Source organism: Apium graveolens, chromosome 9 (genome assembly GCF_009905375.1).
Source record: "Apium graveolens cultivar Ventura chromosome 9, ASM990537v1, whole genome shotgun sequence".
Lineage (NCBI taxonomy): Eukaryota > Viridiplantae > Streptophyta > Magnoliopsida > Apiales > Apiaceae > Apium > Apium graveolens.
In genome coordinates this window covers 131290773-131309054 of record NC_133655.1, presented here as the reverse complement: position 1 = coordinate 131309054, position 18282 = coordinate 131290773, and the positions used below count along the sequence as shown (strand labels likewise).

Here is an 18282-nt window from a genome sequence, read left to right as displayed (position 1 = left end):
CTAATGCAAAAGCCTTTTCCATCTCTTTCAACCAAATCCCTGCCTTAGTTGGTTCCGCGGAACCTCAAACACTGATGGCTTCACGGCTTGGAATGACTTAAAAGTAACAGTAGGTGTTGGTTGTTGTGGTTGTTGCAATAGCTGTTGTTGTTGAAGTTATTGTAACCGCTGCTGCATCGTAGCCATTTGTTGTTGCATGAGGTTTAGCATTTGGTTCATATCTGGGTGCATTTGGTTCATAGCTGGGTCAGTATGACCCTCAAGATTATTATTCGTGTTTCCTAACCTGGTCTTTCGTTTAGGTTCTATACTCTCGTGATAGAACAAACAATATATTTAAAAATTTATCAAATAAGTAAAAATGAAGACATATTACCTCTCTCTTCTCTTTTTTTTTCCAAAATATCTTGCTTATTGTCTCACAAATCCAAAAATAGGGTACAACATAGTTTAAGACTCGTAAATAAGAAAATCTAACTAAGCGAAAGAAAATTAAATCATCAATGTATCATAAGAGTACTGACTGAACACACCAAAACACATCATCATATATAACCAACACACCAACAGTAGATGTGAATGTTTGATACAGGGTACATAGTACTACAAACTACTAACTGATATATCCAACTTCTAATAAAAAATGTGAGGTATACATACCTAACCCCACTATCACACTACAGTCTACAACATGCCTCTATATACATATCTTACGCATATCTCACACATTATACCACTCTGAATAACCAACTCGTCAGCGATCCTTCTAGGCTCCAGGTCCTACCTCATGTCAAAGTGCGTCTAGTATAGCCCTGTAAATCCTAACTGTATGATAATAATCTGAGCAAGTATAATCACCCTCATGAACCAACGCGTCTACCTCTCGAGTAGTAGTCCTGTCAATCAGCCTGATCCACTCACGAAGGAATTGGTCTGGCTCTATAGCTGCCATATAAGGACCTACCTCTCGTCGATCAAACATACCCAATACCTCAGCACACTGGACTTTTCAGTAGTCATGTCCCTCACTTAAATAAGCATAGTATCGATAAGGAACAATATGGGGCTCCCCTATCTGGCCTATAGATGCCCTAGAACTGGCTCCAAATGCTTCTGCTATCCCCTCCTGCGCCATAACTGGACCTGGATCCAAATGTATACCCTGAACGAACGGCTGGTCAACCTCCTGTGCCTCTCCCACTACCTCCATAACTGGAATCTAAACTACGGGTAGAGGGACTATAGGGGTCTATACAATTACTGGTGCTGGTGCTGGTGCTATTGGAACTGGAGGGATAGGTAGCTGTTTACGTAGACGAGGCTCTGCTGAAGTCTCCATCTGCTAAAATAATCATGGTATAAAAGAAAAATCAACCATCTATTTCTAAAATCCAAAAAAAATTTTAACCCTTCAAACAATATTCTTACCCTACTCATAACTCGATACTAGTCATTGTAATCATATTCCTATCTCATGTGATCTTCTTATCTAATCTTAACTCTACTGTTCTTGTTTCAGGGACCAGTAACCTACAACTCTGATACCAACCTGTACCAGCACTAATGATTGTACAGGCCCCTATAGCCCATGTACCCGTAGTTCAGATTCTAGTTATGGAGGTAGTGGGAGTGGCATAGGAGGTTGACCAGCCGGTCATTCGGGGTATACATTTGGATTCAGGTCCCGTTATGGCACATGATGGGATAACATAAGCATTTGGAGCCAGTTCTAGGGCATCCATAGGCCATATTAGGGAGTCCCATATTGTTTCTTATCGATACTATGCTTATTTGAGTAAGGGACATGACTACTTGTGAGGCCAATGTGCTGAGGTATTGGGTATGTTTGATCGACGAGAGGAAGGTTCATATATGAGAGCTATGGAGCCAGGCCATTTCCTTCGTGAGAGGATCAAGATGATTGACAAGACTGTTATTCGAGAGTTAGACGCGTTGGCTCATGAGGGTGATTATACTTACGCGGATTATCTTCATGCAGTTAAGATTGCTAGGGCTATACTAGACGCACTCTAACATGAGGTAGGACCGAGAGCCTAGCCGGACCACTGACGAGTTGGTTATTTTGAGTGGTGTTATGTGTGAGATATGTGTATGATATGTATATAGAGGCATGTTATAGACTGTAGTGTGATAATGGGGTTAGGTATGTATACCTCACACTTTTGGTTAAGAGTTAGAAATATCAGTTAGTAGTTTGTAGTACTATGTAGCCTGTATCAAGCATTCACACCTGTTGCTGGTGTGTTGGTTATATATGATGACGTGTTTTGGTGTGTTCAGTCAGTACTCTTATGATATATTGATGATTTAATTTTCTTTCCCTCAGTTAGATTTTCTTTTTTACGAGTCTTAAACTATGTTGTACCCTGTTTTTGGATTTATGAGACAACAAACAAGATATTTTGAAAAAAAAGAGAGAAGAGAGAGGTAATATGTCTTCATTTTCACTTATTTGATAAATTTCTAAATATGTTGTTTGTTCAATCACCAGAGTATGGCACCTAAGCGAAAGACCAGGTCAGGAAACACGAATAATAATCTTGAGGGTCATATCGACCCAGCTATGAACCAAATGCTAAACCTCATGCAACCAAAAATGGCTACGATGCAGCAACAGTTATAACAAAAACAACAACTTCAACAACAACAACTGTTACAACAACAACCACAACAACCTCACAACCAACACCTACTGTTACTTTTAAGTCATTCCAAGCCGTGAAGCCACCAGAGTTTGAGGGTTCCGTGGATCCAACTAAAGTAAAGATTTGGTTGAAAGAGATGGAAAAGGATTTTGCTTTAGCAAAGGTTGGGGTAGATCAGAAAACTGATTTTGCTAGTTACTTCTTGAAGGATGGAAGCATGAGACTGTGTTTTGATTATCGGGAACTTAACAAGCTGACCATTAAAAATAAGTATCCTCTGCCAAGGATGACTTTTTGACCAATTGAAGGGGGCTGAATAGTTTTATAAAATAGATTTGAGATTGGGTTATCATCAGTTAAAAATCAAGTCAGAAGACATTCCGAAGACAACATTTCGCACAAGGTATGGACATTATGAATTCCTCGTAATGGCGTTTGGATTAGCTAATGCACCAGCTGCTTTTATGGATTTAATGAATCGAGTCTTGAAGAAATATTTGGACAAGTTTGTGATTGCCTTCATAGATGATATCTTGCTATACTCTAAGATGAGGAGGAGCTTGCAAATCATTTGAAAATAGTTTTAAAGATCTGAAGAAAGGAGAGGTTATATGCAAAGTTTTCTAAATGTGAATTTTGGCCGAAGGAAGTACAATTTCTTGGACATATTATAAGTAGTGAGGGTATCAAGGTAGATCCAACAAAGATTGAAGCCATTATGAATTGGGAAAGACCGAAAACACCAACTGAAGTCAGAAGTTTTATGGAATTGGCCGGGTACTATCACATATTTGTTAAAGATTTTTCCAAAATAGCCACGCCATTGACAAAGTTGACCCGAAAGAACGAAAAGTTTGAATGAAATGAAAGATGTGAAGAAAGTTTTCAGGAACTAAGTAAAGATTGGTCACCGCACCTGTATTGGTTTTATCGGACGACCAAGGGAACTTTATTATCTTTAGTGACGTGTCTCATAAAGGATTGGGGTGTGTTTTGATGCAACATGACAAAATAATTGCGTATGCTTCTAGACAACTAAAACCTTATGAGCAAAAGTATTCTATACACGATTTGGAATTAGCTGCAATAGTATTTGCATTAAAGATTTGAAGACAATACCTATATGGTGAAAAGTGTGAGATTTACACCGACCACAAAAGCCAAAAGTACATTTTTACCCAAAAAGAACTTAACGTGAGATAGAGACAATGGTTGGAGTTAATAAATGATTATGATTGTTCTATTACCTATTATCCAGGAAAGACAAATGCGGTGGCAGATACATTGAGTAGGAAAGAGAGCTGAACATGATAACTTCATTAAACGAGTTGGTGAAAGTGTTTGAGAAGTTGGAAATTGAGATTTGTGTTTCGAGTCTTGCGACAGACATGGCCTACTCAATGACATTTCAACCAACATTGCTTTGAGAAGATTAGAAAATGTCGAGAAAAAGTTGTGATTTATGAAAGAGATAGCTTAACTGGGGAAGAAATATTGGGTCAAAAGAGTGATAAAGGGATTTTGAGATTCTCTTCTCGAATTTGGGTACCTAATATGGCTGAACTGAAAGATGAAATTTTGCATGACACTCATAATTCCAGGTATTCAATCCACCCTGGAATTACCAAAATTATCAAGCTTTGAAGGAAAACTTTTGGTGGCTTAATATGAATAAGGATATTGCAGAATGGGTAAGTAAATGTTACACCTGCCAAAGTGTAAAATCAAAACATCAAAGACTTAACGGCTTTCTACAACCCTTAGGAATTCCCGAATGGAAATGGGACACCTCGCAATTGATTTTGTGGTAGGATTACCATGAACCAGAACCAATCATGATGTGATATGGATCATTATTGATAGATTGAGAAAGTCAGCATATTTCCTCCCGATTAATGAAATATTTTCATCAGAAAAGTTGGTGCAACTTTATTTAAATGAAATAGTGATATGCCATGGAGTCCCTGTTTCAATTGTATCCGATCAAGATCCGCATTTTAATTCAAGATTTCGGAGGCAATTTCAAGACCGTCTTGGAACCAAATTAAATATGAGTACGGCATACCATCCTCAAACAGATGGGAAGAGTGAAAGAAAAATTCAAATAATTGAAGATATGTTAAGAGTTTGTGTAATAGATTTTGGAGGAAGTTGGCATAGTTAGCTATAATTGCTCAGTGAATCCCAAACCTACGACCCCGGGTTTGGAGGTCGTCACATGTAAATTATTGGTGAGAATCTAAAAGAAATTTTGAAGGAACCGAAATCGTCACCTAGGAGAGATTTACATCATTGTTCCTGGAAAAGTATTTCCCTCAATATATGCAGAATTAGATGGAATTAAAATTCTTGAATTTGAAACAAGAGAACTTAATAGTGGCTGAATATGAGGCTAAGTTTACAGAATTGTCCAGGTTTGTACCATCACATGTAGATACAAGTCAGACGAGGCGATACGAGCCAGGATTAGCTAGCAATAATAGAATTTATTCCTAACACATATCAGACAAGTTATTCTTCCATATTTTAAGTTCAGAATAGATAAATGTTCACATATTCAAATGGTCAGGAATATTTCATAAATAATTCTGTTACTTCTCTATCGTGACAAGTACTTCTTATTTTAATCCTGTCAAGCAATAATCTACCTTTTCTTTCCAAGCTTGATTATATTCTTTATTCAGATGTAATATCCTTGTTACTTTAAGATGGATAACTGAAGTTCCAATTATCTGTGCGTTTTGACCTGATTTAGATAGGTGATTTGATTGGGATGGTCGAGGTCATACCTTGTCTTCAGAATTGGGTTTACCTAGAACGGGTGTTGACGATATACCAATATTCAGGCATTTTGATTGTTCTGGAATGCTATTTCAAGGATTTAATATTGACGTAAGAGACTAGCGGGGCTAGTCTAGTCGCGTAAGAGGCTAGCAGAACTAGTCCAGTTATGTAAGAGGCTAGCGGGACTAGTCCATCATTATAGGCCAATGTGTGCCTGAGTACCCTATAGTAGTGAACTTCATTCCGGCTGATCAGCGGATTGTAGTACAAATTCTAACGTCCAATCCTATTTATTGTTGATCGCCATTCTTGGCATTCAGATTATGGAATTATCCAGGTAAAGAGAAAAGATAATTGTTAGTTATACTCTGTGAGGTTGCTCATGATTCAGACAGTATACATTGCTATTTACTGTTTCAATATAAATCCAGGTTATTATACTTGCTAAGCTCTTTATTGGCTCACTCTTGTGCTGTTATTCTAAATATTTCAGCTAAGACTGAGGATGAAACCTATCCATACCCACGCGGTTTTGCGGGGCAGGAGAAGAAGACTTCAGAGAGACAGGCCCCAAGAGCCAGATCGGGTTGGTAGTTCCATGATGGAGTAAGGGGTAGTTAGATTGTATAATTAAATAAATTTGTAAAACTTTGTGAGACTTATGTTCCTTAGTGTAACTTTTTATTGAACTATCCTAGTAGCAACATTATGGTCTATAATAAATGTTAATTTGTGTTTGTTCTTGTTTTACACTATAGCCTAAGTACGATCCGTGGAATGTCAGTGGGGTCAGGTGCATATTTATATTATTTTATAATGGGATAGTTAGCGGTAATTGGTCAGTGACTCCCAAACCTAGGACCCCGGGTTTGGAGGGCGTCACACAACTTAGGAAAATCGCCAACTTGACATTCGAAATATGTAAAAAAATCATACTGCTCCACTGATCATGGGGTCAAAAGAACTAAAATAATTTTGCAGATTCTAGATCTACATAATGAAAGATTATTATCTATTCCATTTCTATCTTAATACTATATAGAAGTGATTGAGTTATGACTTTTGATAGTAAAAAGAGTTAACGACATACAAGTTCGTGTACCATTAGACCAAATAGCTGCTTGTCTGGTGCTATAGGTGCCTCTCCTAAGAGTGCAAATTGTAAACTGGTGTTGAGTTCGACACCTATGTACAGTTACTCGCAACATGTTTGAGAAAATGAAAATGTTAATATGGATAGCGAGATCCAACGGTCCAATTTTAAGGCTAGTAACAAAGCAGCCAGAACTCCGATCATAATTCTTTGCATAGTAGTTCTTCCACCATTTTAAATTACTTTAATGAATTTACCTAATTAAGAATACTGTATTACAATAGAAATCTCTGTTTAAACCTAACCTAAATAAAATGACAAGCCTGTGTTGCTAGTCAGAACTCTGATAATAATTCTTTGTATTAACTTAGAAAAAACTCTCTTGTATATACATATAATAGGGAAATGAAGCCTTTAAGTAGGCATATACATGCCTGTTAATTATTCTAAGTTAATACTAATTCCTAAGATTCAACTAAGAACAATCCCTAAGAATCAGGGAACGTTATCTCTAAACTATGAAACAAATATTACAGCTGTTGTACAGTAACTTCCCAATCATTTCTGAATTGATTCATATTTTCTACACTCCCCGTCAAGCTGGACTGAAGATATCTTTCATGGACAACTTTCCATCTAAGTTCTCAAATTGTTTTATTGGTAATGCTTTGGTGAGAATATCAACAATCTTGTCTCCAGTGGGAACATACGACATACAGACTAGTCCATTCTCCAGTTTCTCTTTTATAAAATGCTTATCAATTTCAATATGTTTTGTCCTTTCGTGGAGAACTGGATTATAAGCTATCAAAATTGCTAACTTCTTGTCATAATATGCCTTCATTGATAATTTTATTCTCATCCTTAGCTCTTCCAGAAGTCTTTTAATCCACAATATCTCACGAATGCCAAGCGCAACTGCTCTGAATTCAGTTTCAGCGCTACTTCGTGCCACCATACTCTGATTTTTGCTGCGCCAAGTTACTAAGTTTCCTCCTACAAAAGTACGATATCCCGAAGTTCATCTTCTATCAGTAACACTTCCTTCCCAATCAACATCGGTGTAAACTTCTATTTCAAGAAACTCATTTTTTCTAAACAACAATCCCGTGTACCTTTTAAGTATCGTAGCACCCTCTTGACAACATCAAAATGTTGAACTCCAGGATTATGCATAAATTGACTTACCACACTTACTGCAAATGCAATATCTGGCCGAGTGTGAGACAAATATATCAATTTTTCCACAAGCTATTGATACTGCTCTTTGTTCACTTGCTCTTCAAAGATTGCAGGCCGAAGCTTCACATTGGCTTCCATAGGTGTTTCAGCATGTCTGCATCCAAATAGACCAGTTTCATGTAAAAGATCCAAAACATACTTGCGTTGTGAGACAACATGCCCATCTTTAGAACGTGCAAATTCCATACCAAGGAAATATTTGAGATTTCCAAGATCTTTTACTTCAAATTCTTTCGCTAACTGACCTTTTATATTTTGGATTTCTGTGTAATCATCTCCTATCAAACTATATCATCAATATAGATGATTAAAATTACCTTTTTCCACTATTTGAGTGTTTGAAGAACATGCCATCATCTTCCTGACTCTGCTTATAGACATGTCATTTTACAACCTCCCCAAATCGTTTAAGCCAGGTTCGTGAGGACAGCTTTAGGCCGTATATGGATTTTTTCAGCCTACATACTTTACCATATCTATATTTCCCAAACCAGGAGGTAGCTCCATGAACACCTCTTCTTCCAAATCCTTATTCAGAATTGCGTTTTTATGTCAAGCTGATATAAGGGTCAATCATTTTGAACTTCCAGAGAAATTAAAATGCGTACTGATTTCAACTTAGTAACAGGTGCGAAGGTCTCTCGATAATCGGTGACATAAGTTTGAGTAAAGCCTTTTGCCACCAGCCTCGCTTCGTATCTTTCGACACTGCCATCAACATTATATTTTACTGTAATTACAATCAACTGTCTTTTTTCCCCGGGGAAGATCGACAACCTCCCATGTATTATTCTTAAGAAGAGCTCTCATCTCTTCGAAAACCGCTAATTTCCAATTCGGATCAGCAAGTGCTTCCTTAATGTTTCTTGAAACAAAAACATCAGAAATATTATAAGTAAATGCTTTATGAGGATCAGATAGCCTATGGTACGATAGATGTTTTGTAATAGGGTGTTGAGTATAAGATCTGGTCCCTTTTCTAAGTGCAATAGGCTGTTCTAAATCAGAAAATGCAGGAGTACCATGATTATGACTATTAAGAGGAGAATTACCTGATGTATCCAAGTTACCAGTTTCCGAATTAGACGACTGGAGTGGAACAATCATGGGCTCTGCCTTATTTTGATGAAATCGTCATCGAGTATAAACAAGTAGTTCAGGAGGCACTTCTGCTTGTGTCTCAACATGTGGAGAATTTGGAGCCCCGACATTATTATGAGTCGGAATGCTTGAACCCTCATTTAGAGTTTGATGGTAGTTATAATCAGGTAATAAGTAAATGCTTGGTATAGGACAAGAACTATTAAGGTTCCAAAACTGATCCTCGTAACTTCTACCCCCTGCGTTTTGGAGAAATATGGTTTTTTCTCGAGAAAAATTACATCTATTCTTACATGAAATTTTTTTGTTATCAGATTCCAGCACTTATAGCCCTGCTTATTGGAAGCATAATCCAGAAAAATGCACTTTTCTGCTCTAGGAACGAAATTGTGAAGGAACGTGAACGAAAGCTGTGCAACCAAATATTTTTGGATGAAGTTTGGAGATTAAACGGCTTGCTGGGAATTTCTTTTTAAAACAACTAACAGGAGTTTGATAGTTCAACACACGAGTAGATATTCTATTTATTAAACAACATGAAGTAAGAACGACATCCCCCCATAGATATTTGAGTACATTCATTGTAAACATTAAAGCTCGACTTACTTCCAGTAGATGACGATTTTTTTCGCTCTGCTATACCATTTTGTTGGGGGGTGTACAGTACCATTATCGGTTCGAAGAATATTTATTTTACTTTGAAATTGATTTTCAAACATTTTATGAAAATCTTTGAACAATTTCCCAACTTCAGATTTTGCATTCATAAGATATACCCAACATAAACGACTATGGTCATCTATGAAGGTGACAAACCATTTTTTTCCGGTTAAAGTGGTAACCTTTGAAGGTCCCCACACATCTTTGAATGAGATAAAAAGGACGAGACATTTAATATCCGATAGATTTGTAGGGAATACGACGACTTTTGGAAAGAAAACAATGTTCACAATAAAGAGACTTTAGCTCTACATCCTTAAAAAGACCAGGGAAAGATGTTTCAAATATGGAAAACTAGGGTGTCCTAGACGTTGATGCCAAAGCATTATTGTTTTAAAAAGAAGAACCAAAACTAGTACTACCACTGAGACCTTGAACTTGTCTAAACTCGTGATAATTGTCATTAAAATAATAGAGGCCATTGATCATTTTAGCACTGCCAATCGTCTTCCCCGAAATCTGGTCCTGAAACTCACAGTAAGAATCAGAGAAAATAACACAACAATTAGAATCCTTAGAGAGTTGGCTAACAGAAAGAAGGTTGCAAGATAATTTAGGGACATGAAGAACAAATTTCAATTTGATATTGTTGGATATTTTTATAGATCATTTTCCTGCAGTTGATGAAAAACTACCGTCTGCAATACGAACTTTGTCATGGCCAGAACAAGGAAAATAGGAATTAAAAAATGTGAAATTATTTGTCATATGATCGGAGGCACCAAAATCGATGATCCATGGTGTAAAGATACGTACTAGAAAAAGCATTGTAATTTCTACCTGTTTGCGCCAGGGCAACTCGAGGAGCACTAGACTTGGAATCAGATTTCAGCAAATTCAGAATTTGTTCAAGCTATTCCTTGCTGAGAATATTATTCAAATTTGAAGCTGAGGCTTCGTTAGCAGTAGGGATATGAGCGCGGGGTTTTTCTTTTTTGCATTAGTTCGTGTGCTCTTCCAGTCCGCCGGTTTTCCATGTAATTTCTAACATGTTTCACGAGTATGTCTCGCTTTGTTACAGTGATCGCACCAAACACGTGCTCGACCATTAGGCATAGGCTGCCTTTCAGAGAAGTGAGCAGCATTAGCATTAGAGATAAAGGCAGAATCTTATGTTCACTTGCCTTTTTCTAGGCATGACATTTCTACGAATTTCCTCACGCCTGACTTCAGAAAATACTTCTCCTAACAGGAGTAAGGGCTGCCTACCGATAATACGTCCACGAACTTCATCAAATTCAACATGTAGTCCAGCAAAGAATTTGAAGATTCGCATAGCTTCCATTTTCTTCTTATGGTGAGCGAGATCCTTACTGCTCTCCCACTCATAGTCATCAAAGAGATCAAGATTCTGCTAGATCCTCATCAAAGAGTTGAAATATTTTGTAACATCCTCATCACATTGCTTAATATTAACAAGTTTCAATTGTAGTTCAAATAATTAGGACTGATTTCCCTTATCAGAGTACATCTGAGTTACTTTATCCCATAATTCTTTTACTGTTGAATAACACATATAGTTAGCACTAATATCTTTGGTCATAGAATTTACTAACCAAGCCATAATCATGGAGTTCTCTGCATCTCACATAGCGTAATTGGCATTAGTTGTCGTCAAGTGACCCATCTTGCCTCTCCCACACACGTACATCCTCACCGATTGCGGCCATCTCAAGAAATTCAACCCATTCAGTCGTATGGTAGTAATCTGGACATAATGGGATTCAGAGTGGTTTATTTTAGTGGCTGGGATTTGATAACTGGATGTGGGAACAACAGTATCGGCGTCACTGATTTCATAATTTTCTGACATGTTTTCTGTGGCTAACTGAGATCAAATTATGGGCAAGGACTAGTTCTGAGAGGCTGGCTCTGATACCATATTAACTTAGAGAAAACTCTAAGTATATACATATAATAGGGAGATGAAGCCTTTAAGTAGGCATGTACAGGCCTGTTAGTTATTCTAAGAGCATCTCCAATAGCCTCTTAACTTGGAATTTGAGGAATAAGATGATTTTTTTTACTCCAAGAGACTCTTAGTGGCTCTTAAATTCACTAAGAGTCTCTTCTCCCTCACTTTTAATAACTTCTTTCCCACTCTTAAATAATATTATATTATATATTAATGAAAACAATTTCTTTCTCTCTCCACTATCTTTTGGCCTTTATGAATTCAACTTCCATTTAATATTAAAAAATTAATTAAGAGTTCATATAAAGAGCATTGTTGGAGAATAACACATATTAACACACTATTGAGCCAATATTATATATTATATTTAGAGTAAAGATGAGAAGTCTCTTGGAAATGCTCTAAATTAATACTAATTACTAAGATTAAAGCTACTTTCCGCTTTTGCTCGCCGTTGAACTCTATCACAGTCTAGCTATGGACGAGGGAATAGCCTTTCCGAGATAAAATACAGTATAAAGACTCAAAACCGTTCCACCGCACCTTCGCGAGGCTCACTAGCTTCATCTTAACAAACCGAACTCGCCGCTCATCCGATCATCCATTTTTTGAAAACCCTTTTTGGGGGCTTCCGCTCAATAAGAATCCGGAATAGCGGAAATAAGTTCGTGTTCCGCTTCCAAAATCAGTTGTCTTTGCCCAAAGTGTGTGTGAACTAGGAAACAAATATTACAAGTGTTGTACAGAAACTTCCCAATCATTTCTGAATTGATTCATATTTTCTACATTTTGCATAGTAGTTGTTCCACAGGTATTTGCCTCGTGATAGTTTGAAGGAAATAAAATTCTTCAATAGAAACATACTAAATGCATTCAGTACACTTTTATGATAGGCAGGAACCCATTTTGGCAAGTCATTGAGATGGCGAAGAAGGATGACAGAATTATACAGTAAAGGATTACCTTTGAAATACCAGTTCCAAGTTTTCTGTGCACGGCGCAACATTTCAAACATATATACACTCCAATATTAGCTGACCAGAGATTTTCAACCCATATTTTATTTTTGAACTAGAAATCAAATGGTACTTCCAAAATCTCTAAATTTGTAAATACTGCAAGCTAATAGTATTTGACTAGCGATATAACTAGTCTCAGATGTACAGTGACTGCAGTTGGACCTATCTCTAGATGGAACTGGTTCGACTTCATCAGTCACCATAGTTCACAAAAAAGCACTGTGCGGACCAACTCAACTCTACAGATTCTTATCGACCATCATCACATATTACGTTACCTGTTTAAGTGTTATAAAGTTGATGCTTAGTAAGCTAATAGGACATGCTTATAAAGGCTTAGGGAGTAATTATAAGAGAAAGCCAAGAGAAAGCCCAGAAGCAAATATATACAATTGGTAAAGAGAAGGCTAAGCAAAGTGTTAAGCTCTAGCCTTTACAGAACCAATCTCACGGTCTCACCAATAGTCTGATCTAAGTAAACTAGGGGAACAAATCGGATTTTAATATAAGAAAAAGATAGGGTGCACAATCAGTGCACAAATCAGAAAACATAGATTAGCAGATTTTTGCTTGACATTGAGTAGACACTAAAGACAAATTGCAATAGATAAAATGTAAAGAGAATATTAAGTTGATTAAACATACGCCCATTTGGGGTCTGAAGCACTACAATCTGCACAAACACGATTTTCTCTCTTAAGCAACAGATCCTGTAATCTTTTTTTACCTGAATGAATAGCAAAGTGAAAAGTTTAACCATTTGGTCTTGTAAACTTTTATTTCATGATATTGGTTGAAACAATAAAATTGAACAGAACTAGCATATGACAATACATTAGCCAGCAATGCACAAAACAATATATCATAAGTTTGTAGGTACAAATTCAATATATGCAAAAGCTCACAGAACCATCATAATATTAGCAAAACTAAAAGTTATTGGTGACTAGCATGGATACCAACTTGTCTTCACAAATGTAATTTCAAAGTTCCCTTCATTGGATCCAAAATAGAATTCCCAAAAAACCATAATAAATTCTTTCTAGTTGGAAAAATTATATATGCATGCAAATTTTCCAGAACCCCTTATTCTAGCCCCGGAAGAAGAATAATATTAATTTTCTACAAGGCGAATGCTAGTTATGCTTTCCCTAAAGATAAAAGTGGAAGCTTACTCATCCTGCTGCTCAAAAACCACCAATTATCCAAGAAACATTCTTATATTAACTGCCAAAACCAGAAAGAATCATAGAAGACTAATGAATATCAAACCAAATACAGAACTAATAATGTCAAATAATTCGTCAAAAAAAATAATGTCAAATAATCCCTTACATAAAAAAAAAGAAACCATTTAGAAGTTTCAATTTTTTGTCATATGAATTAGACCACAATAAATATATCACCTGGGCATGTAAATATCAATGACAAACTCTTCAAATGCATGTCAACAAATACAATCATATGATGAGGGGCAAATGATCAATTATATGAACATATATATATATATATATATATATATATAATTGATGAAACAGAGTTCAGACATATCAATGTATGGGAACTTTTCAATGGCCCTAAATCAAAAGATACTAGTTCAAAAACTCGAATAAATTGCAGCTAAAAATGATGAAAAATCTGAAGATAATTTTACCTGATTATCCCCGAAAAAGGGGAAGTTTGACTCTGAATCTTCTATGATGAAAAGTTTTTTTTTCAATTATCAGAGAAAACACTAATCGTGAAGCTTCGATGTATGCTAGAAAGTAGTTATTTGATAAACATAACAAAGTTGAAATAACATGTTACAAAAGATCAAACAAATTTTCAGCCTTGCTGATAATATAGGGTAGATATTTCATCTAAAGATGGAGTACAACTGCCCCAAATGCTAATGATACCAACTCCTTGTAACATCATCAATGGATACATATAACATATTAAAATCAATAAACTTCTACATGCCACTGCTTGTTCTTCTTCAGCTGTGAGAGCTTTGTATCCCAGCTCTCACCTCTCTGTTCTGCAACCCTCTTTAGGGTGTCTTGAATACCAGGCATCATCCCCTTCAGACCACAGAAATAAATGTGTGCCCCTCCATCCAAAAGTTTAAAGATTTCGTCACTATATTCTTCTATCTTATCTTGAACATACATCTTTCCACCACTCTTGTTCTTTTGTTCTCGGCTAAGAGCACGGTCAAACCTAAAATTGTCTGGATAGTCCTGAAGGTACTTGGTAAACTCTTCGTCGTATAGCAGACTGTCAGTGTTAGCAACCCCAAGGAACAGCCAAGCAAGACCGGTGAACTTATAGTTGGGGACAGATTCCATGAACATGCGACGAAGGTAGCCTCTATAAGGAGCCACACCTGTACCAGTTGCAATCATAATGTGGGTAGCATTTGGATCATCTTCAGGTAAAAGCATAATTTTCCCAGAAGGACCTGCACAATATTGCATATAATGAACACGAAGAAAATCACAGAAGAGTACTCATTTATAATAACTTGCTCACTAGTCAAACTTCTTTTGAGATTAAACTAAAAAAACATCAGTATGTTTTAAAATACGCATGGATGAAAATATAAATTCATATAATACTTTAAAAAAGGCCGTGATCGAACAGATACACGTTTTCAACCTTTAAATAAGGATCGTTACCAACTCATAAATATGAATGCATTTCAATCTGATTTAACTTGCATCTTAGTGTTTCAAGAAAACAACATGAATGTAACTAAAATTTGGGAATCTTAATTAAATAGACATGTAAGATGATGAGGGTGACAACAAGAGCATTTTCAGATATTCCATACTGGTTATGAATACAAAATTCTAGATCTTACAAGTTAAACTGTTCAAGTCTATAAATTTATAAAAACCCAAATTAGCGTACTGCTTGCATTAGAACCAATCACATTTGGATCATCGATTGATTGCTAAAACAATTCTTTCAGGTATTACAAAAAAAATATCTAACAATTATTTCTATGAGATTTACCTGCTATCTTGACCTTGTCTCCAGGTTTTGAGTCACACAGAAAGTTGCTGCACACTCCATTTTTTGAAGGATCTTCTTTTCCTGTCTCAGGATCATAATAAACAGCTCTCCTTACACACAAACTGGCAGTCTTTCCATCATAAGAGTCTCCATACCTTGAGGAAGCAATTGAATAGAGACGTACATTCTGGGGATTCCCTGGCTTTTTGGGGTTTTCACCCTGAGAAACAAAAAATAACACATCAAGGAAAAGTGACAAGGTAAAAGAAAGCTTGTGAAATATAAACTAAAAAAAATTAAGTAAAAAAACAAACTAGTTATGCAACTCTTCAAACAGGACAGAATTTTCAATAGTTCCAAATACTGACACCGGAAATAATATATCAATATGTGAGGAGTCGAAAACTATGTCAGACAATGAAGATTGAGAAAAAAAATGTGGAGGCTATGACTTACAGGAGGAATTACACCATAGCTTTGTCCTTCCCAATAGGGTACATTACCACCATGATCTATCACAATGTGACAAGTCTCTCCTGGAGCTTTTGGACCAACAAGCCTATCAACAGATACAATTGTTGCTGTATATGGTTCCTTTGGCTTGTGTAAGTTCAATGGAGGTTCTTTTGCATCTTCAAAAGCTAATGGTGAAACTGTAACCTTAAATTTTTGGGCTTGTTGCACAGACATGCAAATAACCGACTGATCTCTTGACGGTGCATTCTTTGTCTTCAAGTCCATAGGCAAGACCGATCTCCATGATTTATCACGAAAACTAATGCTATGTGTCTGCAATAAGTTGAATTGGAATTGCCGTTAAGATTAATTTTCAATACAACCCCATTTAATTGTTTTCCCCAATATATTCGAATGTGTGTGCATATATGGATTTAGATGCACATACAAAATATAAATATACAGGATAATTGCGATTACTATTACAGAAAATAATAATTCCTATGTAAGTTTTGAGCAGGTTTTCATAATTTAAAAGACAAAGGGGGTATCTGGGGTATCTACAAACTGGATGTATAAATGGTTTTGAGACTATCTTGCCGCAGTATAGTTCAGCTAATAAATTACATAAAGTACATAAGGTAGCAAACAAGCAAAGGTTTCAACAAATGTCTAATTAAATGTTGTCTCACAAAAGGAGTAAAAATCCAACAAATGTGTTATAGTCTATATCATCACCTAAAAGATCATCTACATCTTACTAAAAACCCAGTGTGAGGATCAAACTAATCTTAAAACTCACTCCACGAGTAATTAATGCTTAACTAAGAACCATTTTGAAATGAAAACGAGCTCACACCGGCGGCAATTTAGATGTAAATCACTAGTGAGGATTTAAATACAGCCCCCTTAAAATGACACAAATCACTAATCACTAATGATCGGTGTCCAAAAAATAAGTGGTCTTAACACTACAAATCAGTAGTTCTCAGTTATCATTCTAATTTCGATTATTTCAGGACTCTCTATTCACAAGCTTACAATCATATACAATCAAAAAATTTACAAAATCAAATATTAAAAGAAATACAATTACAAAACATAATCATCATTATCACATAAATAAATTAAAATCTCAAGTACCTTAAACAGCGATCTCCGAATATACGAATCACTGAGAGGAACAGACACAGAAAGCTACAACCAGAGAAATTAAATAAAATTAATGACATAAGTATGTAAAACTAATTACAATGTAATTACAATTAAGAAACTAAACCAAAATTAGATAAAGGCCAGAAGACCAACCTGTGCAATAGCAGAATTAGCCATGATGAGATGAAAAAGAGGTAAAAAGTAGTGTTTGTGCAAGTATATATATATAGGAGCAGTTAAGTTGGGTAATGAGGAACAACCTTTAGGGTTATGGAAAGGACAAAACTATGTTTGTAAGAGGAGTCGTAGGAGTTTGTCCTCGTATGTCAAGAGACAACTTGAGCAAGCACTATTACTAGTATAATTTAAGCTGCATTCTCTCTACAAAGAACTGGTCTAGGCCCAGAGTGAGGGTATTCATCGGTCCTACATCTCTTAACCTAAACGCCTTCTTTCTTATAATATAACGAAATACAGGTATTGTGTTTCCCATTGTTTGATTTGGTGCGGGAAGAGGTGAGCTTTTTTGTTGCACCTATTTCAAGAGCTGCTCAAATCAGAACTTTTTTTTAATAATTAGGTTTAGATGTCTCATAATTTGGGTGGTAGTCTAAGTGTCACTATTTGGGGCAAAATCGCCTTAGTAAAAATCGGCCCTAAATATCACTTCAAAACGGGGAATATGGTTTGTTTTCAGTTTTAAAGAAAACACAGTCTCGGTTTTTGTTTTCGTTTTAAACTATTGAGTATTTTTTTAAAATGAAAAATGCAGATTCGGGTGCTATTTTTCTATTGGAAAACGCAAATACAATTCTTGTTTTTTAAAAAGGCATTTTTTATTTTTTTTAAATAAAAAGAAAAACGCAGTTTCGGTTTCTGTTTTTATACATAAAAACGGACTTTTAAACTATGTTTTCGGTAAAAATGCAATTTCGGCGGCTGTTTTTATCAAATAGTAAGAAGCCAAACAGAAATTAAAAAATTGCAAAACGGAATTTCAAAAAATGTTTATGCGAAAAAAACAATTGTTTATATATAAAAGCGTAGTTTTGACTTCTATTTTTATATATAAAAACGGATTTTAAACTATGTATTCGTTAAAAACGCAATTTCGGCTGCTGTTTTTAT

General features: G+C 35.9%; 1 protein-coding gene and 1 long non-coding RNA gene across 2 annotated transcripts; both read right to left on the bottom strand.

Annotated features, from left to right (window-relative positions):
* Window positions 1–6930: 6930 nt before the first annotated feature.
* On the bottom strand, window positions 6931–11672 carry LOC141686586 (uncharacterized). Its single transcript, XR_012560738.1, has 3 exons — window positions 10387–11672; window positions 8838–10071; window positions 6931–8650 (listed from the first exon to the last, which is right to left on the bottom strand). It is a non-coding gene; the product is annotated as an uncharacterized LOC141686586 (long non-coding RNA).
* A 2623-nt stretch (window positions 11673–14295) lies between these two features.
* On the bottom strand, window positions 14296–17636 carry LOC141687025 (ferredoxin--NADP reductase, root-type isozyme, chloroplastic-like). Its single transcript, XM_074492161.1, has 5 exons — window positions 17308–17636; window positions 17143–17196; window positions 16000–16332; window positions 15544–15763; window positions 14296–14986 (listed from the first exon to the last, which is right to left on the bottom strand). The coding sequence occupies exons 1-5, from the start codon at window positions 17329–17331 to the stop codon at window positions 14487–14489; spliced, it is 1131 nt and encodes a 376-aa protein (XP_074348262.1). The 5' UTR covers window positions 17332–17636; the 3' UTR covers window positions 14296–14486.
* Window positions 17637–18282: the final 646 nt, after the last annotated feature.

What these genes read in the sequence shown, in the direction of transcription:
- LOC141687025 (XM_074492161.1), bottom strand. Translation starts at nt 17,331, where the DNA reads ATGGCTAATTCTGCTATTGCACAG. An exon ending in GCTATGGTGTAATTCCTCCT is followed by an intron (nt 15,764 to 15,999) that starts GTAAGTCATAGC and finishes TTTGTTTCTCAG; the next exon opens with GGTGAAAACCCCAAAAAGCC. An exon ending in AGACAAGGTCAAGATAGCAG is followed by an intron (nt 14,987 to 15,543) that starts GTAAATCTCATA and finishes AATATTGTGCAG; the next exon opens with GTCCTTCTGGGAAAATTATG.